At 39.8% G+C, this 17545-nt stretch overlaps 1 protein-coding gene and 1 non-coding gene across 2 annotated transcripts; both read right to left on the bottom strand.

The window, feature by feature from the left end:
- Positions 1-1760: 1760 nt before the first annotated feature.
- Positions 1761-1832, bottom strand: TRNAH-GUG. The gene has a single exon. It is a non-coding gene; the product is annotated as a tRNA-His (tRNA).
- A 900-nt stretch (positions 1833-2732) lies between these two features.
- LOC119325551 (peroxisomal fatty acid beta-oxidation multifunctional protein-like) lies at positions 2733-12570 on the bottom strand. Its single transcript, XM_037599281.1, has 18 exons — positions 12396-12570; positions 12228-12299; positions 11567-11629; positions 11406-11462; positions 11263-11330; positions 11063-11144; positions 10908-10963; positions 10193-10495; positions 9406-9492; positions 7951-8125; positions 7688-7809; positions 7281-7444; positions 6167-6421; positions 5405-5526; positions 5178-5299; positions 4910-5058; positions 3578-3716; positions 2733-2932 (listed from the first exon to the last, which is right to left on the bottom strand). Exons 1-18 carry the CDS (start codon positions 12490-12492, stop codon positions 2885-2887), a joined length of 2181 nt encoding a protein of 726 aa, XP_037455178.1. The 5' UTR covers positions 12493-12570; the 3' UTR covers positions 2733-2884.
- Between the last annotated feature and the right edge of the window lie 4975 nt (positions 12571-17545).

Raw genomic sequence — 17545 nt, 5'->3', positions numbered from 1 at the left:
TTCGTCAGTGAAAAAAGACAAAATAAATGTACATTTGAAGGTAACATTTTTCGTTGGACTTGTTGTTTCCCTTTTTTGCATAGATTAAAATACTTAAGCTTTCCTCCTTAAAATTTACAGGTAGCGTTTTGGTGTGACAATGAACACAACTTTTTTTTAAATGACATTTGCAAAAAAATATTTTTGGTGGGCAAGAGCATATGCTTCCAAGAGCCGAATTGGATTTCCAGTTGGAAAGTGTAGTACCAACTACCATTCAACTTGTACTACTGATGTAGAAGGGAGAGTCATTTACAATGGCGCCAACATCATTATTTGATTCCCTGCAAAAAAACATCATTATTTGATTATCACAGGAAGTGAAACGAACAGCACAAGGAAACCCCATAAACAAGAAATGCAGATGTGCCCATACACACACAAATTCATATCCTATTATATGAATCTCATTAAATGATAAAAGCAATTATTCATGCCAAAGATTTGCAACAATCAAGAACAATTAACTTCAGACTCACTTGCAATTTTAAAAATAAATTGTGGCTGTTGGGATTCAAGCCCAAGTCTCCAAGGCCACAACGTGGAATTCTCACCATTAAACTACACCCACTTTATTGATACAAATTTACACAAAACGTTTGTAATACGGTACAATGTCCCGCACACAGGTTTCCTACTCGGTCCCTGGGCTATGAAAGGTGGGCTTATCCGAAAAAAATCTTCTGGGCTGGGGGCGGTGGACCGGGTTGGCCCTCACTAAGCTCTGACACTGCCTGGTGGGTATAATCCCTGCAGGGTTTGGGTAAACCCCTTGTCTCCATTCTACCCCACATGGAAGCATTCGACTAGGATCCCTCCCCACTTAAAGTTTGTTCGGTTGCTCCTCCCACTAGCAACACTTCCCAACATGGCAACAATTATCAATAATTTATTAAAACTAATCGGCTCAACACAACAATAGTTCAAAATACCATCAGATCACATAGCAACTCATCACGATGACATGTATTTCTTCATCAAGGGAACACACGCTGAATTTTAAGATTCATCAGTCACACACCAGACTTGGCTGACGCACAAAAAGTTCATGCTTGAATTACTCATCAGCGCACTTGCGAGAATTGTCCCAACGACAGCAGAAGACATGCTATTGCAATTGTTCATGGCATAATCAGATCATACGTCGTAGATGACCGCGTGATCTCAAGTTAGAGCATGAATCAACTAAAGAGCATGGATGAAAAAAATCAGAACAAAATATGCAATCTAGCTTAAGTGAGTGTTTCCGCTTTTTTTCATAAGCTGGTCAACATGGAGATGTCTATCTGGCTCAATAGTGCAGTGAACAAAGGAAAAATATGGTCTCTCTTATTTGATCATAAAGGGTACCGGATTCTGTAGTATCAGCTACCATTCAACCAATGTTACTGATGCAAAAGGGACAGTCATTTGCAATGGTGCCAACACCATAATTTGATCACAGAAAATGAAATGACAAGCACAGAACAACACAAGGAGACCTCATATACAAGAAATGCAAATGTGCCGGTACACACACAAAGTCATATCAGATTACAATTTATGTGATGCAGGAAAAATAAAAGGGAAAATATTATACTTTGATCAACTTTATGTGATGTAGGAAAATATAATTTTTAGATGATAAAAAGCAATGATTTGTGCCAAAGGTTTGTAACAATCAATTTGATCGTAGACTAACTTACAATTTATGTGATGCAGGAAAAAAGAAGAAAACATAGTGTGGCTGCTGGGATTCGAGCCCAGGTCTCCACGGCCACAACGTGGAATTCTCACCACTAAACTACAGCCACTTTGGTGATGGAGTTTTACACAATATGTTTGTAATACCTATCTTATACACAGGTTTCCTCAAGTTTTCGACTCAGCCTTGAGGCCACCAAAGAGTTCGTTGCCTGGTCACCGGTGACTTCGACCGCGAACACACTGATCACCACACTAAGCGTACATGTCCCTGGTACAACCGGAGGACGCCGAATGAACTAATTGCTTTGAAATTGCGAATACGTAATTACCAGCCTACGAAGTTCCTGTAACCAGACAAGATCGATATGAAGCCGCATAGCCCCAAAACAGAAGTGCATAAACTTGTATTTTTTGCAAAGAGTGGAATGCACCGGTGATAATTAACCTTTGCAGGGAGGAACGCTTTAGTCCATAATCATGCAAAGTGGTTTAATCAAACCACTACTATTATACTACGTATTAAACAACATCGAGTATATAACCAACTCCGTCTCCTCTGCGAGACCGCAGAGAGACTTCAGTCTGAAGCTGCCCCAAGACGTCAGATTTCGGGCGGACTAGCTGCAGCTGCACCAAACAAACGAAGCCTACGAGCGAGCGAGATCTGTATGCTGTGAAAAGAGAAGGAAAATGGTGGGTAAATTTCGTTGGGTTTGGGTTCAGGCGCTGGCGGAGAGAGGCGGCTGCAGTGCCATAAGTCTAGACAAGCATACGGAGAGAGAGAGGCGGCCGCAGTGCCATAAGTCTAGACAAGCATACGGAGAGAGTAAGTCTTTGGAGGGATTCCACTATGGATCACATACGGAGCAAAATGAGTGAATCTATACTCTTAAATGCATCTAGATACATCCGTACGTGTTTCATAGTGAAATCTCTACAAAGACTTATATTTAGGAACGGAGGGAGTACTTGTGACAGAATCACAGTACCATATAGTTACAGATTTACAGTTATGGAACTACAATCAGAACTGTATGCTTAAGACATTTATTTATTCTGATTGTTGTATCAGCCCTGGAGGTCCTTCTGAGTACCACCACATATGTGCCGAAGGCAGTGTTGATGCTGTTCAAGCAAAAACCGTGCCATATGCTGAACCTCACATGCGTGACCTCGTCGGAGCTTGCTGAGCCATCTTCGGCGCGCCCTGCGGATATTTTGGCATGTTTAATTTCCAACAAGATTGACAGGCTTAACGTTGCAAAACCCAAAGGAAAGGAGCAACACAATATTTCAACCAATTGATAAGATGGCCCTAAAATGATTGTCTAAAGATGCGCAGTATGGGTACAGGCCACAACTTAAGCTCCAGTTTGAACTTTTGCCATCACACCGTTACCATATGTAACTTCTGGAACCACCACTATGAGATTTTTCTCTGTTTAACAAATAACCCAGAACATATCCCAAAGAAAATCCACCCAGTAATTTTCCAGCTTCCCAACTAGTAGTACTATGCAAGTAGTTTTTTTTTTTTTGCATGGTTAGTAGTACTATGCAAGTAGTTTCGTGTGCCAACGAACAGCCTCAACAAAACAAGACTGACAACAGTTGACAGTCAGAAAGAAAATTTATTGAAAATCGTAAGTTAACAAATAATTTCTAGCAATGACACAGCAGATTATATTAAACAAGTCGTACAATAATTAGACATGGATGATCTTAAATGTTTTATGTTCATCATTATTTGTATGTAAAATGTAATCGCAAAAATCTATATGCAACAAGTCGACATAGTCAGTCAGTTAGGTTAAGATAATCCATCAGAAAGAGGGGGAATGCAAGAGTGTACCAGTGGTCGGCCGCTTTTCGCTCTCTCCTCCAAGTATGATGATGGTTTGAAGAAGTCACCGTAAATTTCAGCCCACTTGCTAAGCTTTGAATGTATATAGGATGCTCCAACCGTATCAGCCCAGAAGATGAGGCCACCCCTTCATCAAAAGACTACAGATTACAACTAATACTCCAAAGTAACCACCACACCTTCAACTAACAGTAATAATAATGACAAAATACATATCATACAGAGGACTACAACTAACAGGGATTGTATCGTACATTAGGTAAATCATAGCTTGCAGATATGTTTACTTAACTAAAAACTGCTTGAATATCATTAAAACTATCAGCTAAACTGAGCAGAAGGAAAGAACATCTGCTTGAGTATCATTAAAACTATCAGCTAAAATGAGCAGAAGGAAAGAACATGGCGATTTAAAAACAATCAGGTATAGAGCTAACTCACTAGCTTCAAGTGCTTGTTGTAGTTATATATATAGCCGTGTAAAATCCTCATTGTATAAGGGGTTTTCTGCATATTTACCACACCTATACGTGTATATATATCGACCTATGACCTCATGGAAATACAAGTTGCATACTTCCTCACATGGTATCAGAGCTCACGGTTTAAGGGTTTTTTTTCCACTCTGGACGCCACAGCGCATCCTTCCATCGATCGATCGGTCTCTTCCAGATCAATTTCTCTCTGGATCGGTCTTCCCTATCTGCTCTGCTTTCCATCCGTACTCATTGTTCCGATGGGGAGAAGAATCTATAATTAGCTTTTTGGGGAATTTCCAAACGGCTACTCGCTCCAGCTTTACCTGCTCTCCTCCGGTCAAAACCCACAGACGTCTCCCCCACGTGAAGCTCTCACTCACTACATGTGCTCAGGTTGAAACCTGCCCTGCTCCCCTAGGATTAAAGCCAGCGCCGCCGGAAATCGCCGCCCCCAACTGCTGCCTGCCCGCCCCCACACAGCTGGATCGCGCTGCTTCCCAAGCGATCCCGCCCATGCTCGCATGCTCCCATGGATCACGCCCACGCTCGACGCTCTCCCACTCGCCTACCACCACTTATTCCCTCACAGGCCTCCGTTTTCTTCCCAAGTGCATGCCCACCAGCCGCTCACCCGCCACTGCTCCTAATCAATTGCTGTTAAATCCATTCTGATATATGACAGACAATGCGGCTACCTAAGACTTAAATTAGGTCCATAATTTATAACAGCATATAGCCAGCAGTAGAATCTAAACCTGTATATATAATGTAATCATATTTCGATTGAATGCAGATTGTCATTGGTTAACTAGGATTTAGGAGATAAGCAGCTGCTGCCTACCTGTACTTGGGAAAGCCCATCCCAAGGACAGATGCAATATCAAGATCAGCAGCCCTGATCACCATATTTTCATCCATGACCCTGCATGCCTCATTAACGACTGGGAAGAAAACCATCTCCAATATATCTTGATCCGATAAAGTAACAAGCTGCAAGCAAGTCAATGTATCAATATTAGGAAAACCTTCCATTAACAAATGAGATAGCACGACATTTTTTAGTAAATGCAGAAACAACGTAACAGAAAGTTAGAAAGAGGAAGAGAAACCTTTCCACCCGGCATTTTCTTTGTCTGTCTTCTGTACTCGTCGATCACATGTTGAACACTAGGGTCAGGCTTTGGCTTCGCACCCTTCTCATAAAGGTAATAACCTTTTCCATTGATTTTTCCTGTAAAGTAACAGGGAAATTTGAAGTGAAAAATGCATATACGGGAATGGTGCAGTAACTATCACTCTAGTCATAGCTGGAGGGAAAGCAGGTTCAGAAGCATACCTTGCCGCCCATCCTTCGCCATCAGTTCCACTAGACCAGAGTGAAAATTCCGTGTTCCAAAGGCAGCTGCATATATATCCTTTACTGCCAAGGCTACTCCATATCCAGCTACATCTTGGAGTCTGCAGGGGAATGGGAACAGGCAAGCATAAGAACTCATGTGAATCATGATTAATTTTTTGAAAGCGTCAATGGATGATGCCTGAACACTGCACTGTTCTGTTCATTTTAGTAAGCTAGCTAAGGCACAGCAAGCATATCCCAAAGATGATTGAGTGTTAGTTAATTGTTTTGACATCGACATGGTTTCTAAAGCAGAACACAGCTTTCACCATCAATTTCTATTTAACAGATACTACAATATTATTTAAAGCAAATGATGCTTGATCTATATATTTGTGCATATATTATTATTGATTAAGTTCAAATTCTTTGATTGCAAATATTCTTTTTTTTAGGTGGATTGCAAATATCCTAATAAGTTGCCTTTTTTTCCTAGAGTAATATTATCACAACTACATGCTCATAGACTCATAGTGGACCATAACATTATAGTAAAATTGCTCTGAAGTGGGTTGCATCTATTTTATTCTAGGTAAGTGAACAGACAATACATACTGGAACATTTTCATCAAAAAATAGAAAACAAATTGTCTATAGTTGAATCGGAACATTTGCATGCTCATTCACATAAGGAACTTAATTTGAGACCATTGGCCATTATACCACACATGAACATAAAAACAGAGTCGAAGCACTTACTGAAAAGGTCCCATTGGCATGCCGAAGTTGCTTATTACTCGATCAATTCTGAAAAGATCAATTCCAAGACTAACAAGAAGATGAGCAGCTTGTCCATAAGGAAAAAATGTACGATTTACTGCAAAGCCTGTGCAGTTGCCAACCACAACAGGGACTTTCTTTATCATTTTCCCAACTGTAATGAGATCAAGGATAGCTTGTGGGGATGTCCTTTCCGTCCGGACAATTTCAAGCAAGGGCATAATATGAGCAGGGCTGTAAATAACATAACATTAGCAAGTCGCCTTCTCAATAAGCAAGTAAAGCTTTAAGGAATGATGTATCATCCAATTTAGTAAAATTCAAGGAGTGTTATTTCCATAATCCCATGTCTGTAACATATTTCCCGAACATTTGTATGAAAGTTCAATAGAAATAGCTTCTCATAACTTCCCAAAATAGATTCTTATAAGAACATGTTGTAACATCTACTACCTTATGAAGGCATCTAACTTGAAATTGTGCTAAATCAAACAAAATTGCCCACTTGTCGTTTGGGACATGTAAACATCATTTTGCTATTGATTAAAGAGCAGAACAATAGGTTATACTCTTTTTTTCCTGCAGGAATTGATGATGGTTATCCATTTGGAAGAACAGGTTATGATTTATTTTTGGATATTCCTTCAGCAAAAATACTTGTGAAAAGGTTTTGTTCGGTCATTGCCTTGTGTTTGAATTGTAAGGAGTATTAGCATCGGAAAAAATTATCATGCAGTAAAGCAACACCAAGAATAGCCCTGTCCTACATCTAGTAACTTTAGAATATTATATGGAACTTCCATGAAAAGTTCACACATTGACACTTAGCGCTAAGGATAACTTCATTGTTAGCATAACAATCAAATTTCCATCTATGAAGAATAAGTTTGCTTTCCCACCGTAAATTAGATGCATGCAGTTAAATTCCAAATATGGTGTCAATGATTCGATAGTTACATGCATGTGTTAACAAATTTTATGATGTGAAGTGTTCCAGTAGCCTTGATTCATAAGTCCTAAGCACACTTCTTAAGTTGGAAAACTGCTAGTTATCAGGGAGTGTTAAAAAATAACTCAAAAGATAAAGAAAAACCTGAAAAAATGAGCCCCTATAATTCTATCTTGAGAATTTGTCTTCTCGCCGACAATATTCAAATCAATGGTGGACGTGTTCGTTGCAAGTATGCAATGTGGTGGGCAGATTTTCTCAATGTCAGCAAAAATTGATTGCTTCAAAGGAACCTTCTCAATAACAGCCTGCAAGAGAAGATCTGTGGCATAAGAACCTAACAAGCAAATGTGCTATGTGACTATGTAATAGATCGCATAACCATATCAATGTCATCTATCAAAATTCCCTAATAATAATTTTATGGAAACCTTCATAAGATTCATTAATGCACTACAATGTCATGAATATAAGTTTCACACACTAGAGGGACCCTAAATAATATGCACAACTATTTGTCTTGAGTAAATCATAAATTATATGAGGACAACCTCAATAACCATATCAACATCCTTGAAATCTGAATAATCCAATGCACCCTTGAGAAGTGATATTGCCTTGCTCATTTTATCCTTGGTCAGTGAGCCTCTTTTGACAAGGCCTTCAAGATTTCCTGTGCAAAAGATCATCGGTGTTGTTCAGTAACATCATTTATAATAACTTGATGTTTAAATATTACACCAACAAGAAATCAAAATCCAATCTATCAGAAAGAATTTCCCAATAAATGCTACAGTAGTTTCACAAAATTGACCTGCTATTGTTTTTTGTCCCCTTTGCAAAAATTGAGGGTTTACTTCCTTGAGGACAACAGATATATTGCTAACAAGAAGGGCGGTTGCAATTCCAGAGCCCATAAGACCACCACCAATAACAGCAACTTTTCTTATTTTCCTAGGTTTGAGTTGAATATCAGTAACACCTGGTACCTAAAAAAATCAACTGGAAGAGTCAGACAGCGCACCAGGTTACAAATAACCAAAGAGGGCAAAACAAAAGTTGACACATCAAATGGCATCCTTGCATCAATTTAGCTTTGATGTGTTCACATATGGCATGCAATTTGAGCAAAGCTTAGTTAAGATCATGCATCATACATATTCTGTAACGTAGTCTGGTTGCATGGTTAGTTAAGATCATGTATCATATTCTGTAACGTAATCTGGTTGGATGGTGGTACAAACAAAAATTAACACCCACACAAATAAATGGACAAGAAATTAATTTAGGTCACAAAGAACAGAAGGGGAAATATTGCAGTAAGCATACATGTAGAAGTTTGAAAATAATTAAGACGCTCCTAGAAGGTGACAAGTTCCATGACCTAAATAGGTACAACTGGCTTATATATTTGGATATTTAGCATAAAAAGAAATAATATAACTGAAAATTCACCAGTTGATAATACGCAAATATTGCTACGCATTCCTACTATACGAAGAAGTATTTTTTTTTCAAACATGGTGGTGCATATGAGCTATGTGTTTGTTCTTTTTTTGCAGGGGAGCTATGGGTTTATTCAAATATGAAAATTACATGATTATATTTCAGAATCCAACATTTGCTTCTCACGTAGCAGAATTTGCTTCTCACATAGTTAATTTGAAGGGTGAAAAACTGAAAATGTCTTGAAGTACTTATTTGATTACATGAAAAATAATAAAAGCTTGTAACGACATGCGTCTGTGGGCAAAGGCTGTACTCAAAGGAACTTGTAACATCACATGTGATAGCACATGCTTGTACATATTGTTTAGTTATGTTCTACAACTGAAAAAACAAGATTAGCTATGATCCATTTTCTTTTTAATGGGTGATTGTAATTACCAAGGTTAAGGTAAATCAATTACACTTTCCATTTGTAAGGAGACCAAAGTTAACGGTAGTAGCAGGTTAGCAAAAAAATACTATTTGTTACCAATACCGGCAGACAGTTTGGATGTGTCTGCTCTTACCTCTTAGAGGTATGCTAGTGCATTTAGAAAGTTAAAAGAGCTCTAAAAGTTCCACTTTTGTTCTCTGATAGTAGAAATAAATATAACCAAGGAGTTGCATATAGGCATTGACGCACTGTAACTGCTTATAAAATAACTAAAAACAAAGGAATTGGAAGTATCTCCAAGTTAGGCTAACTATGTGCTGCAAAATTAAGACAGTGGCAACACATGAGAAGTGAATCAGGAAAAGAGAAGGTAAATAGGAGGACGACCTTAGTGGTGGAACGCTGGGCAAAAAATACATGGACAAGTGCCCTTGACGTTGTTGATAGTACCAACTCCTTGAAAACCTTGGCTTCCTGCATTATTTAGGTAGATTCACTAAACACATGTATAAGTAATAAGAACAGAACAAAGAAACAATTGTTGTCTACATCGAAGTTTGTTAGTATTATTTTTAAGGCTCGGCCTGTGGTTGCTAAATTGTGTTGTGCTGAACTTGTTTTATAATATGCTGCTAAAGAAGCTTTTGGAAGTAGGGATAAGTTGGTTAAACAAACAGTAAACTAGATAAAACTGCGTAGATAAGCTGGATTATCATAATCCAACACTATGCCGAATGGAGCATAAGTCATGCAGAGCACTGATACCAACATAACTGTCAAGTTAATTTGTTACCCTGGGCATAATTCAGCTAAGAAATCTAAGTTCTTCTGAGAAACTGACTGTAGAGACATGGCTGCTTAGGGGCTTTCTTACCTTATGCTTATCAGCAGTTACTAAATTAGGGCATATTGGCAGTGGCATCTACCTTCAGTATAAGTGTATTCCCACCCCCACCCCACCCATCCTCCCCCCGTCACCCACCCACACACCCACCACCATACACACACACACACACCACGCACACACCCCTTCAAGTATAATTCTCAATTGACACAATAAGACCAGCCTAATCTCTAGAAGTTCTGGGGAGATATGGTGCCCAGCTAACTGTTTAACTAAGAGAAGCACATAGATAGTATTAAGTATGTACTAAGACAAAAAGGAAATTCAAACCTTCAAAACACCAGCCTGGCCTCCATATAGTACACCTTCTTCAACAACATCTAGGCAGGCCTGGTGCTGTGGCATGTTTGCTGCAACTTTCTTTGCTTGTTGTCTTGCCATACTTAATACGGCACGAGCTTCAGACAGTGAACCAAGCCTATCTGTTCTGCCAAGAGATTTTATCCAAGGTTTGCGGTAATTTGCAATCTCCAGAGCCCAAAAACGTGAAATTTTTATCAAGTCATCAGGGGAGCAAAGCGCGTCAATAAGACCACGTTCTTTTCCTTCCTTCGCCGTAATGAACTTCGATTGCTGAAGCAAATGTTATGAATGCATTAATTATAATTGAACACGATAGGAGTAAGAAAGAACATAGGTTGACACTAATTTCCAGATGATCATTAAATACACACTGCTGGTTCAAAAAAAAAATTGGGTGTCTAATATGTTCGGAGCTACATACATGTACCAGGCATTAACAATTTGAAATGAGATTCTTATTTATGCTTTTGCTTTTCAAAATTCATTGTTCTTTGAAAATCTTATACTATCATGGTTGAATATGAATGAATATAACTCAAGCCACTAACTTAAAATTGGCTTTACTATTATATGCCTCTTGGTTAATGTACTTTGCATATCTTAATCAACTATAAGGAGACAAAGTTTATTTGACGCAGCTAGGGCAGCATAACAAGTTACACAGAAGATAGATTAGACTTACCAGCATCATTTCTATTGCTTTGGGCAGACCTACAAGCCTCGGTAGACGCTGAGTTCCTACATGATAAGTGAAAAGGTTTCAGAACCCAATACAAAGCAAGCAAATAGAATCATTATTTCAAGCTGCCGGAAAAAGATGTATCCCTAATTCCCTACCTCCAAATCCAGGAATCACGCCAAGAGTTAGCTCTGGTAATCCAAGTTGAGCTTCAGGGGTAGATATCCGAGCATGACAACCCTGACCATTTTAAAAAAAATGTCATTTATATGACAAACAGGACTTAGGTTCAGCTACAGGTTAAAAATAATAAACCACTGTAAAAATGTTCTATGGGACAGCAACAAAAATGACAGACCATAATCAACTCTAGACCACCACCAAGAGCAAGGCCTTGAATTGCAGCAACAGAAGGCTTTTTGCCATCTGCATGTAAAGAGGCTTTCACATCATTCATAAATAATAGAAACTATGAAGAACCTAGAAACAAAAATGCCAAACCTTCCATCATGTTTGATACAAGATCAACAGATACATCAGGCATAAGTGACACATCTCCTGCAAACCCATGTTCAACGTGTAAGAAAATAGAACAGTTTGTCCAAAAAAGCTAGGTTGTGGACAATTAATTTACCAACCGTACAAATGAAGACACCCCTTACCAGTCTCATGAACTTTTGTGAAGACATTGATATCGAAGCCTCCACAGAATTTCCCCGCAGCACCTATAAAATTTTAAAGTAAGTAATAATCCAGAATAGCAAGAAGTATCAGAAATAGCAAGTTCCATGAATTGATTTTTTTAACCCCTTGCCCACATCCCACGAATGCACTGCGCCATAAGGCCCCCTCTGTGTGTGCAGTGACAAAAAAAGTAGTATGCCTCTTATTGTGGTAGGTCAGTCATAGTACCATATACGTCTCCTATCCAGATTATAGTCAGGCTATGTCCTTCCAGTAGAAACACTTACACCCGCTCCCCACTTTTGTGCAGAAGTAGGGGAGCTCCCTTCGTACTTCAGTTAACAATTTTAGCGAGATTCCCACTTTCAGCCAAGCGGCTAGCATCGTAAAAATAACTCGAGCAACGCTGACTGAAAAACAGAACCAAGGCCACCACTAAGATGACTGGGATCAGCACAAACGAAACGACACGATGGCGACAGCTCCAGTACCATCCTAACTGATCCTAGTATAATACAGAAATAGCTGGGTGTTTAACGAATTTCACAGAAAACAAAACAAAAAAAATTGCCACTGCTTCCTAACATCGATTCGTCCAACAACTACATAAACAGAGTCCACCAGCGAAGAGGATCTCACCAGTGAGCACGATGGCCTTGACGTCGTCGCGATCAGCGGCCTCCGCGTACTTCTCCTTGAGCCCCTGGATGACTGCACGGGGAGAGCCGAACCGGCGCACGGCATTAGACTAGCGGGAGGAGCCCCTACGGAAACCCACCCCGAGAGGAACGGAGAAGAGGGCGTTACTGATGGGGTGCAGAGCATTGACTGGCGGGTTGCAGATGGTGATGAGCGCGACGCCGTCTGCGCCCACCTCCATGGTGACGCGGATCGCCCCCGCCATGGCTGACTCGGCCGCGAGGACCTTAGGGGTCGGTGGATCGGAGAGGGGGAGGGGGAGGGGGAGGGGGAGGGGAGAAGAGACGTGGAGGACTGAAGCTACCGGCACGAGTAACCTGCACGTTTTGTTTTGTCGAGCTCGGAAGGAAGACGGATAGACGAGAGAGAGGGCTGAGGAGTGGGACCGAGTGGCCGCGTCTGGTGGGTGGATCGGGTCGCGGATGTGTCCAGCGTGCCCGTCGCTGGGTCGAGAGAACACGAGTGTGCTCAACGCAAGTGAGGTTTTCCACGCTGTTTGTCTTCCGTGCTGTTTCAGGTACATACATCGTTGCTGTGACATCCTTGATTTTAACAACTTTCTTTTTCCTAAGGTTTATTGAATATTTGGTTTGAATTTGAATTTTTATCAACTCTTTTGGACTTGTCATTTGAGTATTTTTGATTTTCTTCCAAATGGATCCTAGCACCCTCAAAACATCTCTAGACTTCATCTCTCTCAAAACAGCTCCAGTACCATCCTAACTGATCCTAGTATAATACAGATAGCTAGGTGTTTAACGAATTTCACAGGAAACAAAAAAGGACATCGATAACGCCCACATGTGTGGGCGTTAAAGGATCTGGCCACACGTTTTATGTGGTGTCTAAAAGGATCAGCCGACACGCCTACATGTGGGCAAAACAATTAGCGCCCACACGTTTTTTTTCTCGCGGTCCCTCTCACACGTCTACATGTGGGCACAATGGATAACGCCCACATGACCTCTCTTAGCCACCTGTCGCACGGTCCCGCATGCCCCGTGTGATAGTCACCATGCGTCCCCGCAGTTGCCATTGTCCGGACCCACTTCAATGTCCGTTTAACTGCAGTTGTCATGGTTACTCAACTGCAGTTGCCATCTCAGGTCAAGTGCCAGATGCCATTTTGGACAACCGCAGCTATTGCCATGGTCTGATTTACTATAGTTGTCATGATTTGAAAACTTTAATGGTTGCCACCTACTAACACTAGGCAGTTGCCATGTATGGTCTAGTTTACTACAGTTGCCATGATTTGAAAACCTTAGGAGTTGCCACTTACTAAGACTAGGCAGTTGCCGTGTAGCGCTACAAAGAGACATGGAAAAATAACATGTTTCGGGTAAAGAGAGAGTTGCCATCTGCTTACAAGGAACTAGGGTAGTTGTCGTGTACCCTGCAAAACACATGGCAACTGACATGTTTGGGTAAAAAAAAGAGTTGACATCTGCTTACAAGCACAGTAGGGTAGTTGCCATATATATTGCAAAACACATGGCAACTGGCAGTTTTGGGTGTGAGAGAGGAGACGGGCGTGTGGGCGAGATAGCAAATGACCACACACCAACCCTTGTGCGTGAGTGAAAACAGACGTGTGGGCGAACTGCTAAACGCCCACACACGGCCCCTCTCGTGTGGGCGACCAAATGAATGCACACACACCAGCTCAGTCCTACGTGGCACCATAAACATGCCAAGATTCGTGCAACCACAAACGAACGTGGATCCATGCGTGTGGGCGAGATGCAAACGCCCACACATGTGGGCGTTAGTATTTCCAAAAAAAATGCTTGTCCTTCCTAACATCAATTCGTACAACAACTACATAAAATGCCACTTCAAATTTGGCGATTCCTAGAAATGCCACTGCAATTTCCAAACTTTGAAAAATGTCATTTCCAATGAAATTTTTCGAAGTCTGCAGTGGTGTTTTTCAAAGTTTGTAAAAATTGCAGTGACATTTTCAAAGTTTAGAAATTGTAGTGGCATTTTTATGAATCGCCATAATTGGAGTGGCATTTATCTAATTAACCCTTTTTTTTGCCAGTGGTTGTGTCGGGTGACCTATCTCGGGCATCGATCGGTCACTGGCCAGCCATGCGATTGGGCAACACGTGGTCGTTGGATGAAAATCTTGGGTCGTCTCTCTCCTTCCTATCTCCCCCGCTAACCATGCGCACAATTCACATATGATGTGTTTGATAGGTTGAATCAAGCCCAACCAGACTCTGGCAGGCTAAGTACTAAGTTGTTTGGTTGCCTGGCTTGCATGTAGAAATTGTCTCGCGCTCCCCCTCAAAAAAGAAAAATCTGCCTCGCGCGAAACTTAAAGCGCTATCAGCTAGACCCGTCAAGAACGCTCAGATCAACCATTTTCTGAGATGCAGTCTCGGCCTAGTGCAATTTACCCTACGAGGAGGGTACGAGTTGGGATAAATGCATGCAACCAAACGACATGCAGAACATGGCCTAGAGCCTGTATACCCTTAAACAAACACCACTGAGACAGGCTCCACTAGGCCATGCTCCATTGAAAATGTAAGCAAACACATCCATAGGAGGGTCGCAGCATGACTAGCCATCTCGTCGGTTCACAGTACCCGCCCCTAACTTGCAAGGAAATATCATGTGCTCCCGTTTTTGGGGTGCTCCCATGCTTTAATTTCAAGAAATCAATTTTCAATGTTTTAAAAAATCTGAAAAAATACAATCCCTAAAAATTTCATGTCCAAACTCGAAATGCATATTGAGGAAAAAAAGACAAATTCATATATGAATATTGTCAATGTTGCGGAAATGTTTTTGCAATATATTTAATAAGATTAGTTTGCATAAAAACATTAATATTTGAAGTAATAATATGATAACTAAAACTAAAAATACATATGATTTATTACAATATATTATTGTATAGTTCCAAAGTATTTATTAAATACAAATAGCTTGATATAATGGAACATGCATGTTTGCATGCTTGCATGATGAGGTGTTTTTGTAATGTTGCATGCTCAGATGGCATTTTTACATGTTGAGAGAAATAGATTAGTTAGATTCGCTACTTAGATATAGTACAACAGAAGACCCTGCGCGTTACTGCGATGAGCGGTTGTGGTTTGATTGTATGAAACATGAATAATTGAATTAATAATATATAAATAAACTAAAAAAACATATTATTTGTATTAAATTATTGTGTAGTCCGAAAATATTTGGGTATAAGTTGCATAATCTAATAGAAAATATGTCCCCATGCATGCTGAGTGAACTTTTGATGAGGTGTCATATGTGATAAGGTGGGATGTGTGCATGAGATCAACTCATAACGGAAAAAAATTGATCATGCATGTTGTGATGGACCTTTAATGAGATGACATGTGTGCATATTAAGATAATAAAGATAGTGCGAATGAACTATTTAGGTACACTAGTAAGTGTGCACCTGCAACGCACGTCTAGATTAACATAAAATTAGATAAACATGATGGTCATCAAATTATTGCATGTCGTGAAATACATAATTCATTGTCCATCCAAATTGAAGTCATGCATACGACATGTACATATGAACTAATGCAAAGTTAGTCAAACCGATAGCAAGCACAAAAGATCAAATTGTGGCATGTCACGGAACAATAAAGCTTTTTTATTCAAGTATCAGCAGCTTTATTTTTCTGTATACAAATATAATTATCCTTTTCTAGACAAGATGCATCATGATGCATCATGCACTGCCAACAACATAGATGAAAGTTGGTGTATTTAAACTATTCTTGCCTCAATAAAGGACAGACCCAGTGCTAAGCTTCCACACCATGACCTCTTAGAACAGGTGGGCAGTATCTCACCCACTCGAATACATTCACAAAAAAGTATCAAGCTGCTCACTCTAAAAACCTAAATTCGTTCACGAAAGGCATCCCTAAGCACTTGGATACGTACTGCAGAAACAATGCCTCATCCAGGATCTTGGACGAACTTCCATGAAAATGAACACATACTTGCGACAATTTCTAATTTGTTACTCCATGAAACTTCTACAATTATTTTCTTTCTCGAATACACTTGATTTTTTTAAAAATAGCCAAACATGTTTTGGAAATTTCTCCCATCCATTTTAGCAGCTTCTTTGGTGTTCCTTTCTTGCTATGCCAGGTACCCACGGCCATAAATGAAGGAGAGAGGTCCCGACACCACTTAATCATGCACAACTCATGATTTTGAAACTCTCCAGCCCATTAGGTAACACCATCCATGTTTATGTCACTTTACATAGCGTACAAATGATGAAACATGCTAAAGATCATCAGCTATAATGATTAAAGATCATACAGAGACATATAAATTGATAATAAAGGTTCTGGTAAAAAAATCAAAACAAAGTACCAATCCTGTTGAGATCGTGATGGCACATAATGATGTTCATAGACATCTGAAATTGCCAGATTTCAAAAAATTGGCCTATTGGAATGTTGAACGTGCAGTTGCCCAGTCACAGTATATATGCATCAATATATGACTGAATTGTTCATGAAAAATAGGATTGTGCCATGAGGATCAGATATATACGAATTAGGAGCATGGTGTTGTGTCATGTTCAGAAAGTCAATGAAACATACCTTGAATTACTTGAGCAAAGAAGATTGTTGTGGAGGGAAGTCCAGCCCTTGTCTTATCAATTGTACCATTATTCCTCAGTCAGATATTGCAAAAAATGGCCATCCATCATCTATTGGTTCCATATTAAGAATGTAGACAGACATGCAGGTCTCCTCAGTATTGTTAGACAATCCATTTGACAATAATCATGCTCCAAAATGTGCATGATTAATAAGACAATACATGTGCAATGCATGCCTTCTATTACCATTGGTTTCCACACTTTCCCATTATATGAAAGAAACAATATAGATATCCATTAAAATCTGAAAAGACTGTACTCTTCCTAAATGTATCAAATGGAACCACCTGCTTAAATGATGTTTAGAGAGAAATATTAAATATGCATATACTGGAAAGGTAATAACCGAAGTTGTAACAGTAAAAATTGGAACTATCAATCACCCTTTAATTGTTACATAGTGAGTCCGTGAATTAGTGTAAAGCTTCACAAGTTGTTCCACTTGCCCAAACAAAACAAAAACCAAATCAGCGCTAATCAATCCGCTAAGAAATTATAAGAACATTAAATTCAAGATTCACACCTCAAATAACTTCAAATGAGAACACTTGTGAATCAAGAGTGGCCCTTTGCTTAATCC

This window comes from Triticum dicoccoides, chromosome 6B (assembly GCF_002162155.2).
Source record: "Triticum dicoccoides isolate Atlit2015 ecotype Zavitan chromosome 6B, WEW_v2.0, whole genome shotgun sequence".
Classification (NCBI taxonomy): Eukaryota; Viridiplantae; Streptophyta; class Magnoliopsida; order Poales; family Poaceae; genus Triticum; species Triticum dicoccoides.
The sequence above is the reverse complement of the archived record's forward strand: the minus strand, read 5'-3'. Positions and strand labels throughout refer to the sequence as shown.